Source organism: Periplaneta americana, chromosome 2, assembly GCF_040183065.1.
Source record: "Periplaneta americana isolate PAMFEO1 chromosome 2, P.americana_PAMFEO1_priV1, whole genome shotgun sequence".
Lineage (NCBI taxonomy): Eukaryota > Metazoa > Arthropoda > Insecta > Blattodea > Blattidae > Periplaneta > Periplaneta americana.
Window position 1 is genome coordinate 178,872,414 of NC_091118.1, and position 20,252 is coordinate 178,892,665.

A 20,252-nucleotide genomic window follows, 5' to 3' on the forward strand; every position below is an offset into this window, starting at 1 on the left:
TTTGTACCACTTAATGAATACCATGAATGACTAGGTACTTCACAAGCCAAATAAATTGACAGCCAGCTCTCGCATTCAAATACATACTTAACACGTGATTTAAGAGAGAGATCTGATGATGCCACAACACAGCGAAAGCGCTAGTCACATTATAATTATTGTAGCTATGGCCTAATGTTTTTATTTGTATAATTTATTAGGCTAATAAACTGAGACAGCTACTGAATTATGTTATATTACTGTATATATTTAACTTGTGGGACCAATAATGCCTCTCAAATCTAAATATGTAATTTTCTAAAAAAGTTCAAGGAGGGAGTTCAAACCCGGTAACTCCCCCTTCCCCTTTGCTTACGCCTTTGGCTGCCAGATAAGCACATTATCTAATTGACACACATAACAACAGAATTTTTTCATGTGTACCTGTGCTGGGATTATTATTACTTTATTCTTTAACACGGTATTAGTATATTAGAGCTATTCCATCTCAAATCGACCGAAACATAGAGAAAATTGACCTTACAATTTCTAAATACAATGAAACTTTTTTTGTACGTAGAGAACTGTGATACAATGCTTTGTGCAAAGTTTGAGGCATCAGAACTTCATAATGTTTAAATTAAACATATTTAAATTTATCGTATTTTCATAAAATTAGCAACTTTAAACTGTTGTAGCTCCGAAACCGTTTCACCCAATGATCAAAATCATGGTTTCTTTTGATGCTGAGAAATTAAATTTATATTGACATATAAACAGATTTTCTTACTTTTTATGGAAATGGAGAAATTTAGATTTTTCCTCATTAAATACCATTGCCTAGGAAAAATTATTTTAAAAATATATGGTTAGATTCCACATTGAAAGTACAAATAAACACATATTTTTTACTGATGGTATGTTGATAAGAAAGTATTGAAAATATCAAATAAAGAAAATAAATAGTGCGCGCGTGAACTAACCAGCTGACTGTGAGGCGGGAGCTAGCCGAGACAAGCAAGGCCAGGAGACAAACACGTGATGTTTCGTCTAGTAGCGCATAGCTGGGCTAGCTTTATCACAGGTTTTCATAAACACGGGAGTAAAATGACGCCCAACGGTCGCTTATCATCATCTCTCGGCCAGTGCGTGCGGTACTGCGCCGTTCAAGTCTAGGCGTGTGAAAATAATTTATTTAATACCCTCGAAACTTATTGCCGTACCAATAATCAAACAATGCCGAATTCCTCTTAATAATGCAAGGTTTTTTCCTCAATATATTTTTTTACATTTTTTTACAAATGATCAAAAAGCCTGAAAGTAAGTAAAATCAGATTATCTGTCTCTCTGTACACAATAAAAATGATTACTTCTTATCATAATCTACCAAATGTCACCTTCAAAATTAGCTCTCGTACAATGTTCTACAGTAACTGGTCCCAGAGTTCTGAGCGCTGAAAGAGGCTTGTTTTTCTAAAATACGCTAAATTTGTCGCTCAACAATACGAAAACCGTTTGACTTTCGATAGTATATTTTTGCAAATGCACTCTCCTCAGCACCTTGTATAAATAGGTAAAAAATTAGAGTATAAAAAAATGCGAAGTTTTTTACTGATCGATTTCATATGGAATAGCCCTGCATTCTTTTATTCGTTATGATGTGTGTTCATTAGAATCAGTAAATAAACCCGCCTAATATTTGACATTTATTGTTATGTTTTGTAAACCACTGAGTTCATCGTAGTTTGTTGCAAGTAATTAATCTATATCTGTATTTAAAAAGAAAGATTCATAACAACGATTATAAACCTTCAGCACTTTAATATGTTAATGACTTGCAAACAAAAAATCTCTGCCCTGTACCAGGTATGCACCGGCACATAGAATACGTCTCCCAGTGTTGGGAATGGAACTACAATTTGTGTTGGTTGAATGCTTTATTTTTGTTTCGGTTTACAAATAGAGAGTATAAGGGTCTATGATAACAGAAGTAATTAGTGAAGGCCATGCAATAGGCTATACAGATAGTGTCTCATAAATAATGTAATTTTTTTTAACAATTTTTGACCTATTGTAAGACGTGATACAGAATATATTTAGCCATTAAAGCAAGGATCGTTTGTTTCCATGGTCTTGATCCGTTTATCAGCCAGTGCCATGATTCAATGACGGTTAAAGTTCTCATTTATTTTTAGTCGAAGAATTTGCGGATACCGACCCAGACTTCCTCTAAGTTCTGGAAGTTTCTTCCCGGTAGAAAATGAGCCATGGGTTGAAACAAATCTTAATCCGAGGGTGCAAGATCAGAGCTATAGGCTGGATGTATAGGAGTTCGATTCCTCTATGATCCTAGATTTTTTCTCTGTTAATTTGAGATGTGTGGGGTCGTGAGTAGTCCTGCTTTAACGGAACTAGCTTAAGATTCACTAACGCCGGATATCTTTGAGCTAAAACAACGTAAACTTTCATGTTGGTCATAATATAACTAAGCATCAGTAGATCGTCTATTTGGAATGAGTTCAAAGTGTACCGCTCCTTCATAATTTCACCAGACATACAACATTTCTTTTCTCTCGAAGCGGCTCCGTTTAACAACGGCTTTAGCTGGTTGGTTAGGGTCAAGCCATTGTTTCTTGTCAGGATTGCGAAAAATACATCTATTTTTCAGCACATGGCACTATTCACTTAATAAATATCATTCCAACCATCTACGTACATCGACTCAAACATCCGGCTACTGTACAACCAGTGTTGCCAGATTCCCAGTAAAGAAAATTCCTCCCTTAGGACTTAAAAATCCATCAGATCTAAAGAAAATTCCTACATTTTTTGAATGGTCCTAATAAGACGCCTAAATTTTATACCACGTTTAACAGTTATATTACTGGTTGTTCTATATGGTTGTGAAACTTGGACTTTTACTTTGAGAGAGGAACAGAGGTTTAATAATAATAATAATAATAATAATAATAATAATAATAATAATAATAATAATAATAATAATAATAATAATGATTTATTTTAGTTGGCAGAGTTAAGGCCGTAAGGCCTTCTCTTCCACTCAACCAGCAAAAAATGTATATACATATGCATGAACTTACAAAGAATTCAACAATTTGATTTAGATGAGAGTTACATGTATACAAGAGTTATTTACGAATTAAAATACTATGAACTATTAATTAAACACCGAAATAAACTGTGTAACAGAATTAAACTAAAATACATAGAATGTTAATATATTTCAAATAATATTAGATAATAGAAAGAGATTATTATGAGACAATTTTGAAAATACAGCACAATCAGGATGATGTCTAAAGAAAAAAGTAACAATGTAGTCAGTGATAGTTTAAATCAGTATGATTGGAGTGAAATACTAATAAGGTTATCTTTTAAGCTGTTCTTAAAGGTGTTTGTTGTCTTGCAGCCCCTAATACTTTGTGACAAGGACTTCCATTGACGCGAGGTGGATATTGTAAAAGATGATGAATAACAAGATGTTCTATGAAGAGGTATACTTAGCGTGCCACAGATAAGTGATCTTGTATTTACGTCGTGGTTAGAGTATAGATAAGAGAAACGAGACGAAAGGTAATTTGGTGTTAAGGTGTGCAGAATTCGAAAGAGTAAAGACAAAGAGTGTAAAGTTCTACGTTCTTTAAGTCGGAGCCACGAGAGACTTGCGAAGGACGGTGATATGTGATCATATCGTCGGATGTTGCACACGTATCTGACACACATATTCTGAGCTCGCTGTAACTTGACTGACAGTTCAGAACTTAGGTCACTTAACAAAACGTCACAATAATCGAGGTGCGGCATTACTAGGGTTTGTACTAGGGCAAGTTTTAGTTGCTGGGGCAAGAAGTTTCTCAAGCGACTCAAACAGTGAATGGAGGAACAGACTTTTTTATCGTTTCTTTAACTTGAAAATTCCAACTTAGATTATTATCAAAAAAGAAGCCAAGATTTTTTACGACAGATGAATAAGGAATTAGCGTGTTGTTAAGGGTAACAACTGACAGATTACTGTTATTAAGGGAGTTAACTAAACGCTTATGTCCAATAATTATGGCTTGAGTCTTACTTGGGTTAAGTGCGAGTCCGAAATTGGCCGCCCAAGTGGAGACAGTGGCTAGGTCACAATTTAACTTATCAATCGATTCATTGACCGTATTGGGTCTGAAATGTATGTAAAGTTGTAGGTCGTCGGCATAGAGGTGATATCGGCAATACTGTAAGTTCTTTGATACGTCATTAATGTAGATATAGAAAAGTAGTGGTCCTAATACGGAGCCCTGCGGCACTCCCGCCTTTGTGTGTCGCCATTGGGAGAATTGATTATCAACTGAAACACACTGTTGGCGGTCCCGTAGGTAGGAGTCCATCCAGCTCAAGGTATTGTCTGACAGGTGCAAAGCCTTCATCTTTGCAAGAAGCAAGTCGATATCAACAGAACCAAAGGCATTGCTGAAATCGAGAAGAGTTAGTGCCGTTACTTCACCCCTATCCATAGCTTCACTGATGTCCTCAGTCACTTTAAGTAGGGCTGTAGTAGCGCTGTGTCCATGCCTAAAACCCGATTGATAGTCATCAAGGAGTTTGTGTTCGTCGAGATAGTTCGTAAGTTGTCCGTGTACAATATGTTCTAATGCTTTTGAAAGAGTGGGAAGAATTGATATCGGTCTGTATTGGTTTACTGTAGAAAGTGTGTTAGATTTAGGTAAAGGTTTCACTAATGCCATTTTCCAGAGTGAGGGGTAGGACCCAGTCATAATAGATGCGTTAAATATATGGGTGACGGTCGGCAGGATCGCATCTATTATTTTATACAGGAGAGTGATATTTATATTGTCTGTACCTTGGGCTTTAGATTTCATACGTCGCAGCGTCTTCATTACGTTAGTCGGGTTAATGTATTTAAAGAAGAATTTATCCCACACAGGTTGGGGGTAAGATCTGAGAAATTCAAGAGTCTCTTGTTTATGTAGGCTAATGGTTCAGGTGGAGCGACGAAAAGTTCATTTAGACTATTGAGTGACAAGTTGATGTTATCTACCCGAGGCTTTGCTTTTGTTAGACCCAGGTTATTAAGGTTACACCACAATTCTTTCGCACTGACCGAAGGTAGAATAAGGGAATGTGCATGGCGTAATTTAGCATTTCTTACTGGATGTTCCAGAATAAGGTGTCCAGGAAAATATTTGAAACTAAGAGGGATGAAGTAATAGGAGAATGGACTAAGTTACACAACACAGAACTGCACGCACTGTATTCTTCACCTGACATAATTAGGAACATTAAATCAAGACATTTGAGATGGGCAGGGCATGTAGCACGTATGGGTAAATCCAAAAATGTGTATGGAAGGTTAGTTGAGAGATCTGAAGGAAAAAGGTCTTTGGGGAGGCCGAGACGTAGATGTGAGGATGCTATTAAAATGGATTTAATGGAGGTGAGCTATAATGATAGAGATTGGATTAATCTTGCTCAGGAAAGGGACCGATAGCGGGCTTATGTGGGAGCGGAAATGAACCTCCGGGTTCTCTAAAAGTAATTTATTTGTAGGTAAGTTAGCTATTGTGGAGTCTGGCTAGCAGTTGGTTGTAACTCAATGACTCACAGAATTAAAGCTCCTAACATGTTAATAAAATTTGAAGTTCCGCAATGTTTTTAATTTTATCATTCACTAGTTTTCTAACAAACACATTTTTACTTGTAATTCATTTTTATGTGAGATCATTTTACTATTTATCTTATTTATGTGTTTATTTGGTAATAATTGTAACATAATAGTACATTATGCAACGAGCCTATAATGGTAGTAATTAAGACGCGAGGATGTTTATGAAAGAGCGCAAGCGAGTTTCATAATTTTCATACGAGCGTCTTAATTACCATTATAGGCAAGTTTCATACGACTTTTTATGCTCGACCATATTAAATTTCTAACTTGAAATTATTCATAAATATTCATGTTATTGTTATGTAAGTGAGCGCAATAGCCTACCTCATAAATTGTGAGATGTGCGCAGACGCGAAAGTATTGATTTTTTTTTCCGGGAAACGAATGTCGACGACCTTGGTATAATCTAGAGAGTAAGATAAAAATTAATCTTGATATAACCTTGAAATTGAATTCGACATTGAAAAACGAGATGACAAATTGAATTTATTTGAGTATTATTTACAATCTTCCGGTTCTCAGCCGATCCAAAGGTATAGACAGGTTAATATTAGAAATGTTAGTAAAAATAAAATGATGTCCCTGTACATCCGCTGTACCTAAATATGCAGGACGGAAACAAAATTGTAGAAAATTGTGGTAAACAATTCCTTAAGTTAAAGCTTGGTTTTGCTCTATGAAACAAACTGTAAAAGGGCTAGATGTAGGTTCTGGCTCTTGTGTTCCTGCTGTTGTTGATTCTTCTGAGGATCCTCCCTAGGTAAGGAGGCGAGGAAGTGTTAAAAATCATTTTATGTGCTGATATTTAATTTTTAACAATTATTTCTTTATGAAAATATTAAAAAATCGTTTAAATAAAACACTGTGGAAGGACTTTACATAAATTAATCAAAATAGTAATACAATATAAAATTGTTTGTTTATTCAGTCGTATGACAAATCAAATATTATTGAAACTAATGACACTTATTCATAATGTAGTCATTATGTTCTGTACAATGCAGATTACGAACGTTTTCGCCCTTCGGGCATCATCAGGCTCTGTGTATATCTCATTATTAGTCTCTGTAGTAAAATACAATGATAATTTAATGAAATGAACTGTTTAAAAATTAATATGTATAAAATAATGTACAGACTTATGTGCATAAAATTAAAACTGTGATTGCATTGCAATGATACATAAAATTATGAAAACTATGAACATGTAGTGATGTTCCTCATTTTAAACTTCATAATACTGATATGTGTAGATCTTGTCTCAAAGGTTCGACTTGGGCGGTGAATTCCATCTGAAATATATATTATAGAATAGAAAGGGGAAAAAACTTCAAACGTGAAAATGTGGTCAAATTGAGTTATCAAATGTACTCACGTTTTAAACGTGTATATTGCACAAGCAGTTGTGATATTTCATTGCGATTTGAAGTAGTATTTATCTGCAATGAAAACTTTAATATCAAAATATGTAAGTTTTGAAATGTGGAAGTATACCAATTATATGAACATACTTACGAGGACATGAGACGACCTTGTTGGACTGGATTCACCGACTAATGTGACGCGAGCGTTGTGTATTGTATTGTGCTCGCGTAGAAAGCTTACGCGGAAGGATATTACGTCGTAATCTGCATTGTACAGAACATAATGACTACATATATGAATAAGTGTCATTAGTTTTAGTAATATTGATTTGTCATATGACTGAATAAACAAACAATTTTGTATTGTATTATATTGTATTATAACATTGACAGTCTGAATCATCACAATATGCTTTCTAAGTTAATTAAAATAGGTTTATTTTATATGAAGTGTACGATCCTCCAGTCAAAAGTACGATAATTTGGAACCAATTGTGCGATTCAGTCAAGCCTCAGGGTTGGCAACGCTGGCAGTAATGCTCTTCATTTCGATAGAATTTTTAATTTTTTCTGTATTCATTGCTGCAAAATATTGAAATTAGAATTGCGGCCAGGTTTAATATTACCGACTTAAGAACTAACACTAAGTTTACATACTGGAAGAAAAAAAAAAGTGACAGCGAATACTAGAATCTGTCTGTATGATCAAGGCAAAACGGGCTCAGCAAGTCAAAAGTAGCTTCCGCCTTCTTGAATCTTTACACTTTCCTGAAGTATGCAATAATAATGTCGTGGTATACTTCAGTAATTTTGTTGTCTTTGTTATCTGATCTCTTGCTTTCGACTTTTGTGATTTCCATTAGAAGGTCGGTGATGTAGATGTCCCGCAGTTCTTTTGGCATGCGAGAAATAAATGGGTTGATTCCGTAGACAAACTCTGAAAAAGGAAATAATTTCTTAATAAATTCTAACATTTCTTATTGTTAAGTGTTCGCGTAGGCTTCCGCGGCTGGTGTACATGGTGTGTGGATAAGCTTCAGGGCTTCTACCGCGTTGTCTTGGTGTTGGTGGCTGACGTTTCGACCGCTGTGTTGTAGCCATCTTCAGAGCAGAGCAGAGCAACTGCTCTGAAGATGACCACAACACAGCGGTCGAAACGTCAGCCACCAACACCAAGACAACGCGGTAGAAGCCCTGAAGCTTATCCACACACCATTTCTTATTGTTGTTTAGTCAACTGTCCGAAGATAGGTTTGAACCTCATAAGTGACACTCATAATGCATCTATCATGCGGCAACTAAGCCAGGAGATAATGGGGTACTATGTAATATTTACCTTTCATGCGACTGGTGGTCACAAAATCGAATGAAAGTTCCTTCCATTTACAGTCGACAATCTGGAACCCCACGTCTTTCAGAATGATTTTGAAGTCTTCAGCAGGGTCTTCAGAATGATGGTAAGGTGCAACGGTTTGCTCAACGTCCTGAAACAAACAGGAATAGAGTGTCTTAGAAACTGTTCTGTGTCAGGTTAGATTTGCCTGGATAGTTACTATTAAATTAAATCCAGTATTAAAGTACTACTGATTAAGTATATGATTATGTCTCGTAATTTGGTACTGGTCTACTCACAATTTTGTTAGCTTCCATTCTGATATAGAATAAATTGTCCTTCTTAGATGAAGCAGAAGATGAACTTTTCTCACCTTTACATAAGACTGCCATTCTGTTTTTTTGCTTTGAGCAATATATGCAGCTATTATGGAAGTTCTTGCAATGATGGTGACCAGAGCCTCTCCTCCTGGTCGTAGCAAATTGTATATGTTACTTATAGCTAGCCTGAAAACAGTAAGGAAACATTATATGTTGGAGCGGACGTCACTGCAGAGTTTCAACAAACACATAACTAGATATGTTGATACATGTTAATGTTTAACGATCAGTGTCACCAACATTCCTTATTCCTCATATTTGTCAAGCATTACATAATAAAGTAGCATGGATACTTGGCTTAAGTCACTGTTGACAATTTTTTATATTGCAACTAGTCCGGATTATTAGCTTAACTTATCTGTTTAAAAATACTTCAGGTTAATTGGACCTTACATCATATCCATGTCATTATATTCTGAACTTATTTCATAACAAAATTTGCCTCGTATTACCTTTTAACTATTTTAACATTCTCCATGAAGATCAACTGTACAATCTACATCACATTTCTTTCTTGAGTGATTTTTCTCTAAAAGTGTTGGTCTTTCCTTGAGAAAACTATAGAAGTTCAAGCAAGACACATTTTTGAAATGACATTTTGTGATTGACGTGGCCTTTATGGTTTTAACTGAAAACTGGCTTCTTTCGTCAGACCAAATTGAATTCGTAAATGAAAACACTCTTTCTGATGATGCATTGGTGTCAGGTATTTCCAACACAAAACTTACAATCTGAATTGTATGTGAAACTAATGTCTTTGTCTTTTATAATTTGTATGTTTTTGTCCACCTTTCTGTAAATTTAAACATCACACTCCTTTCAATGTTCAATTTTTGTTCCATATTATGTTTTCTTCACATGATTCACTTGACTAAATAGGCCATCTTCATCTATCATTGAATTGAATTCGTTACTGTAACATCTGATAGAATTAATCAGTGTTTCACGTGATTATTAAATAAAATAAAGGAAGAAGAAATATTTTAACAATAACTTAGGGAAACAGGACGCCATGAAAAAAAAACGGGACATTTTACGTCCTAAGCATACTTTTCTCGGGACAGAGGATAACAGACTGAAAAAAGGGACAACCCCGTTAAAAAGGGAGGTCTGGTCACCTTACTGCAATTATAGCATACATTTATTTGCAAATGTTTATCATATATTTCTTATCTAGGGTAGACTCGATCCACCGTCCTCTGGAACTATTGGTGATACGTTAACTATTCAACCAACGTGGCACGTATTGATGAGACATGTAACTAAGTATTTTAATTTTGCTTGAGAGGTCCAGGTACAAATTTCTGATGACAGACTATTGTCGAAGGAGATCGTGTTTGGAATAATTAATAATCGTGTTTTACATTTGAATGATGATACCTTCACTCCTTGATATTTGTTGTGGACGTTATGGCGCCTGTATACTGCCGTACGTACAACATATAATAATAATAATAATAATAATAATAATAATAATAATAAAAAAAAAAAAATAATAATAATAATAATAATGATTTATTTTAGCTGGCAGAGTTAAGGCCATAAGACCTTCTTTTCCACTCAACCAGCATAAAATATACACAATATTTATAAACTTATAAGCTACAAATAATACAACAATTTGATTTCGATAAAATGTATGTGTATGTATACAAGAGATACTTATGAATTAAACAGTAAAATACTATGAACTATTAATTAAAGAATGAAATAAAAATTGTGTAGCAGAATTAAACTAAAACACATAGAATAGTAATATATTTTAAATAATGTTAGATAATAGGAAGAGATTATTATGAGACAATTGTGAAAATGAGGCTATTTCGGGTTAGATGGCCAAAGTTTTCAAAATCACATAGAACAGGATAACCGTTTGGTAAAAAATACGAAACAAATCAAATACGTTCCTTCAAGGTTATATTTCACCACTACAGTGCCTCAGGAAGCATAGAATTCAATGCTGTAATAAAAAAAACCTTTGAAATGTAATAAGCCGCTGGCCAACTCTCCCAACACGTATGGGTGAGATGGCCATAGAATATAGCGATAGATGAGCACCATTATTTTTAAACAAATTCATAACAATTTTGTCTGTATGGTTTAGGACTACATTTGTAAGAAATACTTTCTTTTTTAGCTTTGCATATACATGAAAAGCAAATATCGAAATCAGTTCAATGTCAAACCAGATTTACATATACATATTTTAAACAGTAAAATCTAATATTACATTATCTAGTGGCAAGAAAATAGCAACATCTTTCTCACAGCAAAGAGCAATGAATATATCTCAAATTTCACAAAAAAAAAATGTTGTAATTTATAACTTCCTTACTATTAAGAAAGCTAATTTTTGCAAACTTTGTAAACTAAACTTGAGTTTGTAATAATTTGCATAGCGAAAAATAAATAGCCTGTATACACGACAGTATTGAAACAAATATATTCCTTTGTAGTCTAACCTCTGGTCATAAATCCAATGGATGCAGTAGAATGAGAATATCTTGTCGAAACCGAGAATCCTGAGTTTGGAGTCTGCTGGTATTTCTTTGCTGAGGTCCAGCTGTAAGAACTCGAGTTTAGGGTGGGAGTACTTGCTAGATGCAAGCTGCAACATGTCGGACGATTTGTCTGCTCCCACCAGGACCTCGATGTCCTCTGGTAAGCGAGGTAGCAGTATCTCTGCGGTTATCGACCCAGGACCACATCCAATATCCAGGACTCTTTCTCCAGGTTTCCAAGTCATTGAGCCCATATATTCAGACATGATCTGTTCGGAATCTCTCATAGAAAGAGTTTGACTCTTCTGGTATTTGTCTGGATTCATAATTTTCTGCTAGACAATGGATATTTTTTAAAGACAAGTAATGTACAGCACTAGTCTAATTAATGTTCCTACAATAAACTTGCATTATTTTACATTATTCTGTTATACACAGAGCAAAATAAAATTAATTTTTCCTCTGAAAATATAATTTTCTTATACATAACTGGTGACCTACGTTTGGTTACCTAGACGTAGAGCCTGCAAGCAACTCGCGACAGTGTAGATATGTATAAAGTATAGATCGACGGCATCCAACTCTATCTACTTTCACATCTACTGTTCAGTTAACATGCGAAAACAAAACAAAGCTAAGCGGTTGGAAATGAGTGCTATAGTAGGCCTAGAATAATTTGGTAGCGTGTATTTCATTAGGAAAGAAGAAAACTATTTTATCAGAAGAAAGGAAAAATATTTAATTTGAAACACTTAAAATGTTTACAGTTATTGACTATAATGTGTAGAGACTCGTAAATACGCACTCGTAATTTGTTTTATTTTAAGTTTGTGCTGACATTGATGTTTTATTCATTTGATAATTCCAACCTTTAATTAGATATAAAGTATCTAGATTCGTTTTACTTATTGTAAAAATCAGTGATAGACAAATTCCGGGCGCCAGGTAGCCATGGCGACAAAGTATTTATATGGCGCCTGAATTGTTCATTGCCTTCAAAATTTTTTAAGACTTTGATTTCTTTTATGTAATTACGACTAATACATAATGTTAACAAAATCGGTTGTAGAAAGAAATTCGAATGTGCTTGTTAAATTTAATATCGTTATATTTGTTGCGCATCTCAAGATATTGTCATACATTGCTTCAGAGCGTCTCTGAGAGCGTATGTTTGCATTGCATATATATTTAATATTGTTTAAGTACACTGAACAACAAGAATTGAAGCAGTGACATCAATAACCATTCAAGTCCATTTACACAAGTTTCGAGAAAAATGCAAAATAACTCTTTTTATTTCTTACCTAATTATTATTTGTTTTGCACGTAATATTTCTGGTTATTTTACAAATCAGGACAAAGTAGTATACACACTTTTAAAGTCGTAACACTTGTGGAAATATCCAAAATTTATTTTCAAATTTGCGAAAAGTAAATGGCCAGAAGTGGACTTGGATGGCTATTGATCTCGCAGCTTCAATTTTGCTCCGACTTAAAAATTATGTGTCCCTTATGGTTTGATGTGAACTGAATCCGAACATTCATCCCTTTTCTTTGTATCACGTACGGTTTTTAAGATATACTATGATTTCTCTTTTCGATAATCGCTCTCCCAGGAAACATCTGGCGCTGGTTAGGGGGTTGTAAACCAAAACAAAAGCTAATTCATTTTCTGAGTTTTATGACTATTACCAGTTTCTTATGATTGTTGGTATTTTTTGTACTGTCAATAAATAAACAGATATTGGTCCTTTCTATTCAATAAATTTCTTAATAGTTCAAAGTGAGATCTACGCAATGAACAAACGAAGGTGTAGTTTTCAGTATTTACATGAAAAGTTTACCAATTTGAGTGAAGACAAATTAAAAGAGGGGATTTCCATCGGTCGACATATTCGCAAAGCTATTGTTGGTGGATAAAAACATGTCTCAATGTTCTTTGCGGTCAGTGAGATGGAAGTCCAATAGAAATCCGGTAACGAGATGTATCTCAATCGAGAGGTGGATAAAGTTTAAATGGATCTCGTATAGATGAGATTGATCTAAAATTTTCTGAGTTTCTTCAGTAGATGTCTCAACAGTTGACAGTAAGGCTGGAAAGTAGGATGGCAGAGTTTATGATGTTGGTTGAGAGGAGAAGGAAAATTTGCAAGATTCGGAGGAAATCTCATATTCAAAATTATAAAGAATTGTATCGATTTGAAAGACGTGCAGTGGCTCTTGTAATTTCTAGTGAGTACCACTGGTCTAATACATACAATCACGAAGCTTGAGGTGATTTTCTGCATTTCTCGCGATACAATGCTCCAAGCGATTAGCAACTGAGAGTACTAGGAACAATAGACTGTGCGATAGTAGTGATCCTTGTAGTTTGAGATTGGTTTGCACTTGATATGCAAATTTTTCTGATCGTCAGAAAATGGTTTGCTCACAGTCTAGTACGTACAATCACGAAGCTCAATACGTAGGGAATATAGGCCTACATCCAATGGCAGTTTCAAAGAGTCGAAAATAAGAAACAGTCTCTATTGGAGAGCCACATCAAATTTCACATTACTCAAACTTGGTAACACGCAGCCTTATACTCCAACCAGGAGAAAGTCTCCAGGGAAATGAGACGCAGCGGGGTAATGCTGTGAATGAATGTTGATGTCATAAGTTCACACACGTGGGTACACTCATCTCAATTGGCTAACTCTCAAAGCACAAACGATAACACTGATACACACATATTTATACTACCCTAATTACAAAATTAGATCACGGTTATTCTCCTGGTCTTTTAATCCCTCCATACAGGAAATAACATATGCAGGAGAGCGCATGTTTTTTTTAAACTGGTGTTATAACGGTAATATTATCTATCTACTTCGCTCCAATAGATGACGCAATAGTAAGCACATTCCTTTCATGGGTTATTTCCTGGTTGTAATACAGTACATTTATGGATAAACACAGTCATTGATTTTTATATTAATGATTAACTGTTTTATATTATTATTATTATTATTATTATTATTATTATTACTATTATTATTATTATTATTATTATTATTATTATTATTATCATCATCATCATTATTACATAATTTTAAGAAAACTTACAGTTATGTAGACTACTGCAGTGAAGTTGAAGGTCGATCTCTGCTACTCTCCTGCACAATTTTGTCAATACGAGCTGGTTGATTTGTGACAGATATCCTCAGCAGGTTTTCCAAGTTCACATTGGTGAGACGAGATCTATGTTTACTCCTGATGAACTTTAGTTTGCAGAAAGTCATTTCACAAATATACGTTGATCCAAAAAGACACAAAATTTTATATGCAATGACACCAACTTTTGGAACTGTTTTTCTGGAACTGTATTCCAAAACTCTAAAACTGAATTTGTTTTTCGTTTCTCTTAAAAATATCTTCTAGTTTTGAATCGTGCTGGAGATGAATAAGTTCATTTTTGAGTTTTCTAATCTCAGAACCAAAAATTGACAACCCAGTTACATCTGCTGTCATTTTTGATGTTCTTAGTTTTTTTTTGCTCTCAATTTAGAATCTTTAGGATACTTGCTGTCAAAATTTGAATGCACGGTATTAAAATGCCTATTAATATTAAATCGTTTATAACCTTGAACTATGTCACGATATAATAAAGGGCAGGGCATAGTTGCGCCCCACGGTCAGGTAAGATGCAGCAGATAAAAAAGGGTCCCTATTTTGTGGGCATAGTTGCGCCCCGTTCCTATCAGGTAGAGAAAAGGGCACGGCATAGTTGCGCCCCGATGAAATAGGTAGAGAAAAAGACATTACGCGAACTCGAGCCTCGTAATCAACCAACCTTATTGATAGATACCATTAAAATGAACACCATGAAGTTGGCAGTGCTTTATTAACTGTTTTTCTACTGTTTATGCAGTGATTATCAATAGCCTACCGTTAAAATGAACACCATGAAGTTGGCAGTACTTTATTAACTGACATATTCAAATGAGTGAGCCGTTGGAATATGGGGCCTTAGTTGTCTTGATATTTTATTAGTTATTTTCACACCGTCTGTGGCGTATAATGAGGTTAAATTAAAATGAATGTTAGGTTTAGTGAAAAGGGTAAAGAGTTAAACATTCACAATAGTTCTAAGTTTCAATTTTCGAAATCTTGTACCATAGGGTTAAGATATCGATGTACAAACAAAAAATGCAGTTCATTTATTGTGTGTGATCGATAAAGAAAGTGTTATTTTAAATAGCAAAAATTGATCATATGCTAGGCCTACCTGATTTCAATGCAGCTGTCACTAATATTTTCAAGTAATTTATTTATTTTATGACAATCACTTTCGTGTGTCCTATGCTCATCGGGGCGCAACTATGTCATGTCCATTCTGCTACCTGATTTCTTCGGGGCGCAACTATGCCATGACCCTTCTGCTACCTGATTTCTTCGGGGCGCAACTATGCCATGACCCTTCTGCTACCTGATTTCTTCGGGGCGCAATTATGCCATGTCTAGGTCTCCCAATTGACCGCGGGGTGCAACTATGCCACATGGCATTGCCTTCCTTTTTAGCAGGTATGAAGAAAAAATCATGCTCCCAACTATCTTGAAAAACTCTTCCTTCCTCTTCCAGTTTTTTTTTCTTTCGAAAAAAACACCAGCCATTATTGAACACTGCACTGCAATAAACTTACCACTATCAATTAACTGTTCAACTGAATATGAGTATGTATTCAACTACTTGTTCATAGAAACTAAGAAAAATGTATTTTGAAAGCTTCTGACGACAATGAACAAATTCAAACGATCTGCCAACAAACGTAACACCTCATAAAAATCAACAAAGCTGAACACAGAAATTTAATACATTGCATTGTTGAACACGTGGGCTACTACATTGCACTGCTAGGAATGGCATAGAGCAGACATGTCAACTTATGCCCATAGACGCAAGCGCGCGCTTTAGAACTCAGGAGAGCTTGAGGTACTACAGTAGATGCCGCTTGGTCAAGCTATATACAGGGATGGGCAGCACTGATTCAATGGATAAGGGGAAGAGAACTTATTAGAACTGTAACCATGTTACAGTTGGGACGGTCGTTCTGTGCCGGTGTGCAACAGAGTGAGTTTATGGAAACACGTGACTTACCGCCTCGGCTGGGATCTGCAGCGTGTAGTGACATCATCATGCGCAGTTGGTTCCAGGATGTGCGATGAACGGCGCATTCCACTCACAATTGTCCAGTATCACTTATCACATCACACGTGTTATCATAATAAATAAAAACTGATTATAAACATAACATGATTATCCATGGTTCAATTATATAGCAATGAAGAGAAACAGACGCAATCAATATATCTAATCATCAGACAAACTTTCGATAGCAGATATATCACCACCATTGTCGTCGTGATTTTCGTTATGATCATCTTCATCGTCGTCGCTTTCACTACTGCTGTCTCCGCGCGTAATTATGAAGCTTTCAATTACATTTTCCATAATTCCTTCCTGTTCAATATATTCATCTTCGATTTTTTCAACATGTTCACATACTTTTTCCCATTTTTCTACACTGATGTCATCAACCCGTTGTTGGCACAATTTCATCACTTGCTCTAATTTAAAAGTTGTGTTTTGACCGGCTACCCACTGCTTGATATCTGCCCAAATCAATTCCAATGGATTTAGCTCAGGTGAATACGGCGGCAATCTGAGTACACAGTGTCCATTCATAGCTAAGAGATTGTCAATCACGTAAGTTTTATGAAGTGGCTTATGTGTTTTAATGAGCCCGTAAAGCTCCACTTTCAGCATATTTTCCTGAAACTGCACATTGTTTCTTCTAAGCCAGTCCTGCATATCACTTTTCTTTGAATTACTTGAGGGAGCTTTATGCAACTGCACGTTATGGTAAGGTGCGTTATCCATTATAAAAACAGATCTAGGGGGCAAATTCGGAATCAACTTTTCCGTTATCCACTTCTGGTAATTGTTGGCATTCATTTCATGATGGTAGTCTCCAGTTTTCCTGTTCGATTTAAACATCAGAAATGCGCCAGGTACAAAACCCGCTCGACCCCCTGCATGAACAATAATAAGCCTAGGTCCTTTCGAAATAGGCGCCAGTAAACCTGAGGTTTTGTCATCACTCCAATTTTTTGGTCTTGTATGGGTGCTATGAATATACGTTTCATCCTCGTATATTAGAGGCCTACCTTCTTCTCTGTATTTCTTTATTGCGCGTAAATATGATACGCGCTGTTCTCGAATATCATGCCTTTCCTGTAATACCGCTTTATTATTTCTTGTCTTCTTCCATTTAAACCCCATATCACGTAAAATGATCTTTAAACTTGTACTACCGCCGTTAAAGTTTATGACATCTTTTAGTTTAGGTAGCAGTTTACTGACAGTGGGCACTGTTTTGTCATTTATATAAAAATTATAAATTGTCTGTCGTATAACTCTTTTATCAAAATCATCAACATCTGTGATGCGTTTCGGTACACGATGAACTTTACCGGGCGTTCCAAAAGAGGTCCCTTCTTCCTCACACTGTTTCCCTTCTTTAATTATCTTTCTTATTGTTCTTTCGGGCACTTTAGTTGCTGCACTCACTCGTTCTTGCACCTTTTTCAGCGGTATTAAAAAGTCTCCAGAAGCTGCTTCACTCTTCATGAAAGAATGTATATTGTTCACAACTTCCCGAGTTTGGCTATGCAGTGTTTTTGCGCCAAGTTTAGACTGAATAGGAGGCATTTTAGTCTACACAAACACACGCAACTGCAATTTGCCACGATAATAAATAAACAATATGAATATGAACTAACTAAACTAACAAAAAGCAATTATCACGCACGTGGCAGGACGATGTTACACAGCCAAGGCTTTCTGCGAGACTGGCCACTTGCCATATTCTGCGCATGCGCGAGAGTGTAGGCTCACTGGGTAGCTACCACATGATTCTCACCGGCACAGAACGAACGTCCCAACTGTAATTTTTAGATTTGTCTGAGAAGTACAACTGCATTATAAGAATATAAGTTTTAATTTTAATGCTTATTTTGTACAAGCTTGCTTTTCTATTCAAAAGGAATATTTTCTCAATTTTTTTTACAGAAAAGTGAAATTGTCAGATATTTTTCGTAAATCTAATATATCATAAATACGTATTACTGAAGGTAATATATTGACAAATGCTATGGTCAAAATTCTTACAGTGATCATTGAATTTTGTTTATTATCATACTGAAGATAGTGTATTGAAAATTTTGAAAATATTTGCATGGAAAATGTTTGTAAGGCAATTAATTAACAAAGCAACTACTGTTACATCATAAACAAAAGATATGTACCCATATGTTGTAAAAACGTCAGCTCTATAACTTCAGCAGAAAATAATTTAATATTCTGATGATAGGAAGTTGCGCAACAATATCACCTTAAAAGCATAATGCGATAAGAGTTTTGGTATGTAATATTAGTTACAGATAAAACATATACAGTACCTAGGTAACTTTTTTTTGTACTATAATATTATTTTGATTAGTTCATTGATTACTTTTATAAGGCTAAAGATACCATCAATATCAATTCCAACTTATCATGTCATACTCAGTCTCTTTCTTTGGAATATCACTTTCTTTGTGAATGATGTATTTCATTCACTTAGTACAGTATAGTTGTACTACTATGAAATTTATGTGAATATTCCTTCTTAACTCTTTATTATGTTATTAACGTTTACAACAGAACTGCAATATTAAGAAATTGATGTTAGTACTTTTGTTTTACAGACAATTCAGAAAATATCAAACAGAAAGAAGCCATATAAAAATAACGACATTAAATTTCACGTTCCATTTGAAGTTTGTTTTCTTAATCCAACATGATACTTATTCATATACATAATCCTTCCTCCTTCCATACCTACCGCTTAATGCGCGCGCACGACATAAAAGCGCTTTCTTTGACATCACTGGTATAGAGATATCCAAAGTTTTGTAGAATTTCAATAAAGATATATTTATACTTAGAATTTAGATGTAAATGTAATGAAAGTAAAATTATTCCAAGAGCCACAAAAATGTCCTCGAGAGACGCATGCGACCCGCGGGCCGCGTAATGAGTACCGCTCCCTAGACCTATCCAGAATATTCGCAGACCCCCAGAATGAGCTTTGAAGGCCCCACTTTGAGTATCACTAGTCTACAGCATCACTCTCGATCCTCATGACATTAAATACTATAAATACCTGATCTTCTATATTAAATTTGTGAAACGTACTTACAATGTGTTCGAAGTTCGACAATGGTTGTGGTTACACAGTGCCTGTATTACTGTTAATGCAGAATCTCTGGTGAATTAATATAATACGCAGAACATAATAAAAAATGAGACTCTGCAAACAGCACCGGCTTCCCTGTTGACGCATGCGCCCAGCTTTGTTGATAGGTGGGAGGGTGTGTTTTCGCGCGTATTCTCACTTGCTTTACTAATTCTTAGTATTTTTGTGCTTGTTTTGCTGTGTTTCTCTTAAGGTAAGCGTTCACTACATCGTATCGCACTCCTCGTACGAATCGCACGCAACGGATATTTTAAGTGCAGTGCGTTCACTGTAACGGCTCCACCTCATCGCCTCATCGGATTCTCCTATCAGCTGTTTAAAACATGACGTCGTACGATATTGACATTGCTGAAAACAGAGGAGTTGAGGTTAGGTCTATTAATTACGTCTGTTAGCGAATAAGAATTTGTAATTGCTTCATGCGTCTTAATTGAAGAGGAAGAAAAGAAAGAAATATTGGTTACATAATATATTTGCAAGAAACGACTTGATTACTGTAATGGGAACGCCTCAAATTATATAATTCTTCGCAATTCTCTACACGCGAAATAAGTTTTTCCGTCTGCCATTTTGGCGCGACACTGAACATGGCACAACATAATAGTAACAGTTGACCAATTAAAATTGATTTATTAAAGAAGGCCATGATTGTAAGCATCGGAAAAGT

At 35.3% G+C, this 20,252-nt stretch overlaps 1 protein-coding gene across 2 annotated transcripts; it reads right to left on the reverse strand.

The window, feature by feature from the left end:
* Positions 1-2,973: 2,973 nt before the first annotated feature.
* LOC138694883 (juvenile hormone acid O-methyltransferase-like) lies at positions 2,974-20,251 on the reverse strand. 2 transcript variants are annotated; one of them, XM_069819045.1, is made up of 5 exons: positions 19,529-20,251; positions 11,208-11,578; positions 8,739-8,871; positions 8,369-8,516; positions 2,974-7,969 (listed from the first exon to the last, which is right to left on the reverse strand). In XM_069819045.1, exons 2-5 carry the CDS (start codon positions 11,570-11,572, stop codon positions 7,791-7,793), a joined length of 825 nt encoding a protein of 274 aa, XP_069675146.1. In that variant the 5' UTR covers positions 11,573-11,578; positions 19,529-20,251; the 3' UTR covers positions 2,974-7,790. The 2 variants fall into 2 exon arrangements, with proteins under 2 accessions (XP_069675146.1, XP_069675147.1); XM_069819046.1 differs by lacking the exon at positions 19,529-20,251 and adding an exon at positions 14,352-15,110.
* Between the last annotated feature and the right edge of the window lies 1 nt (position 20,252).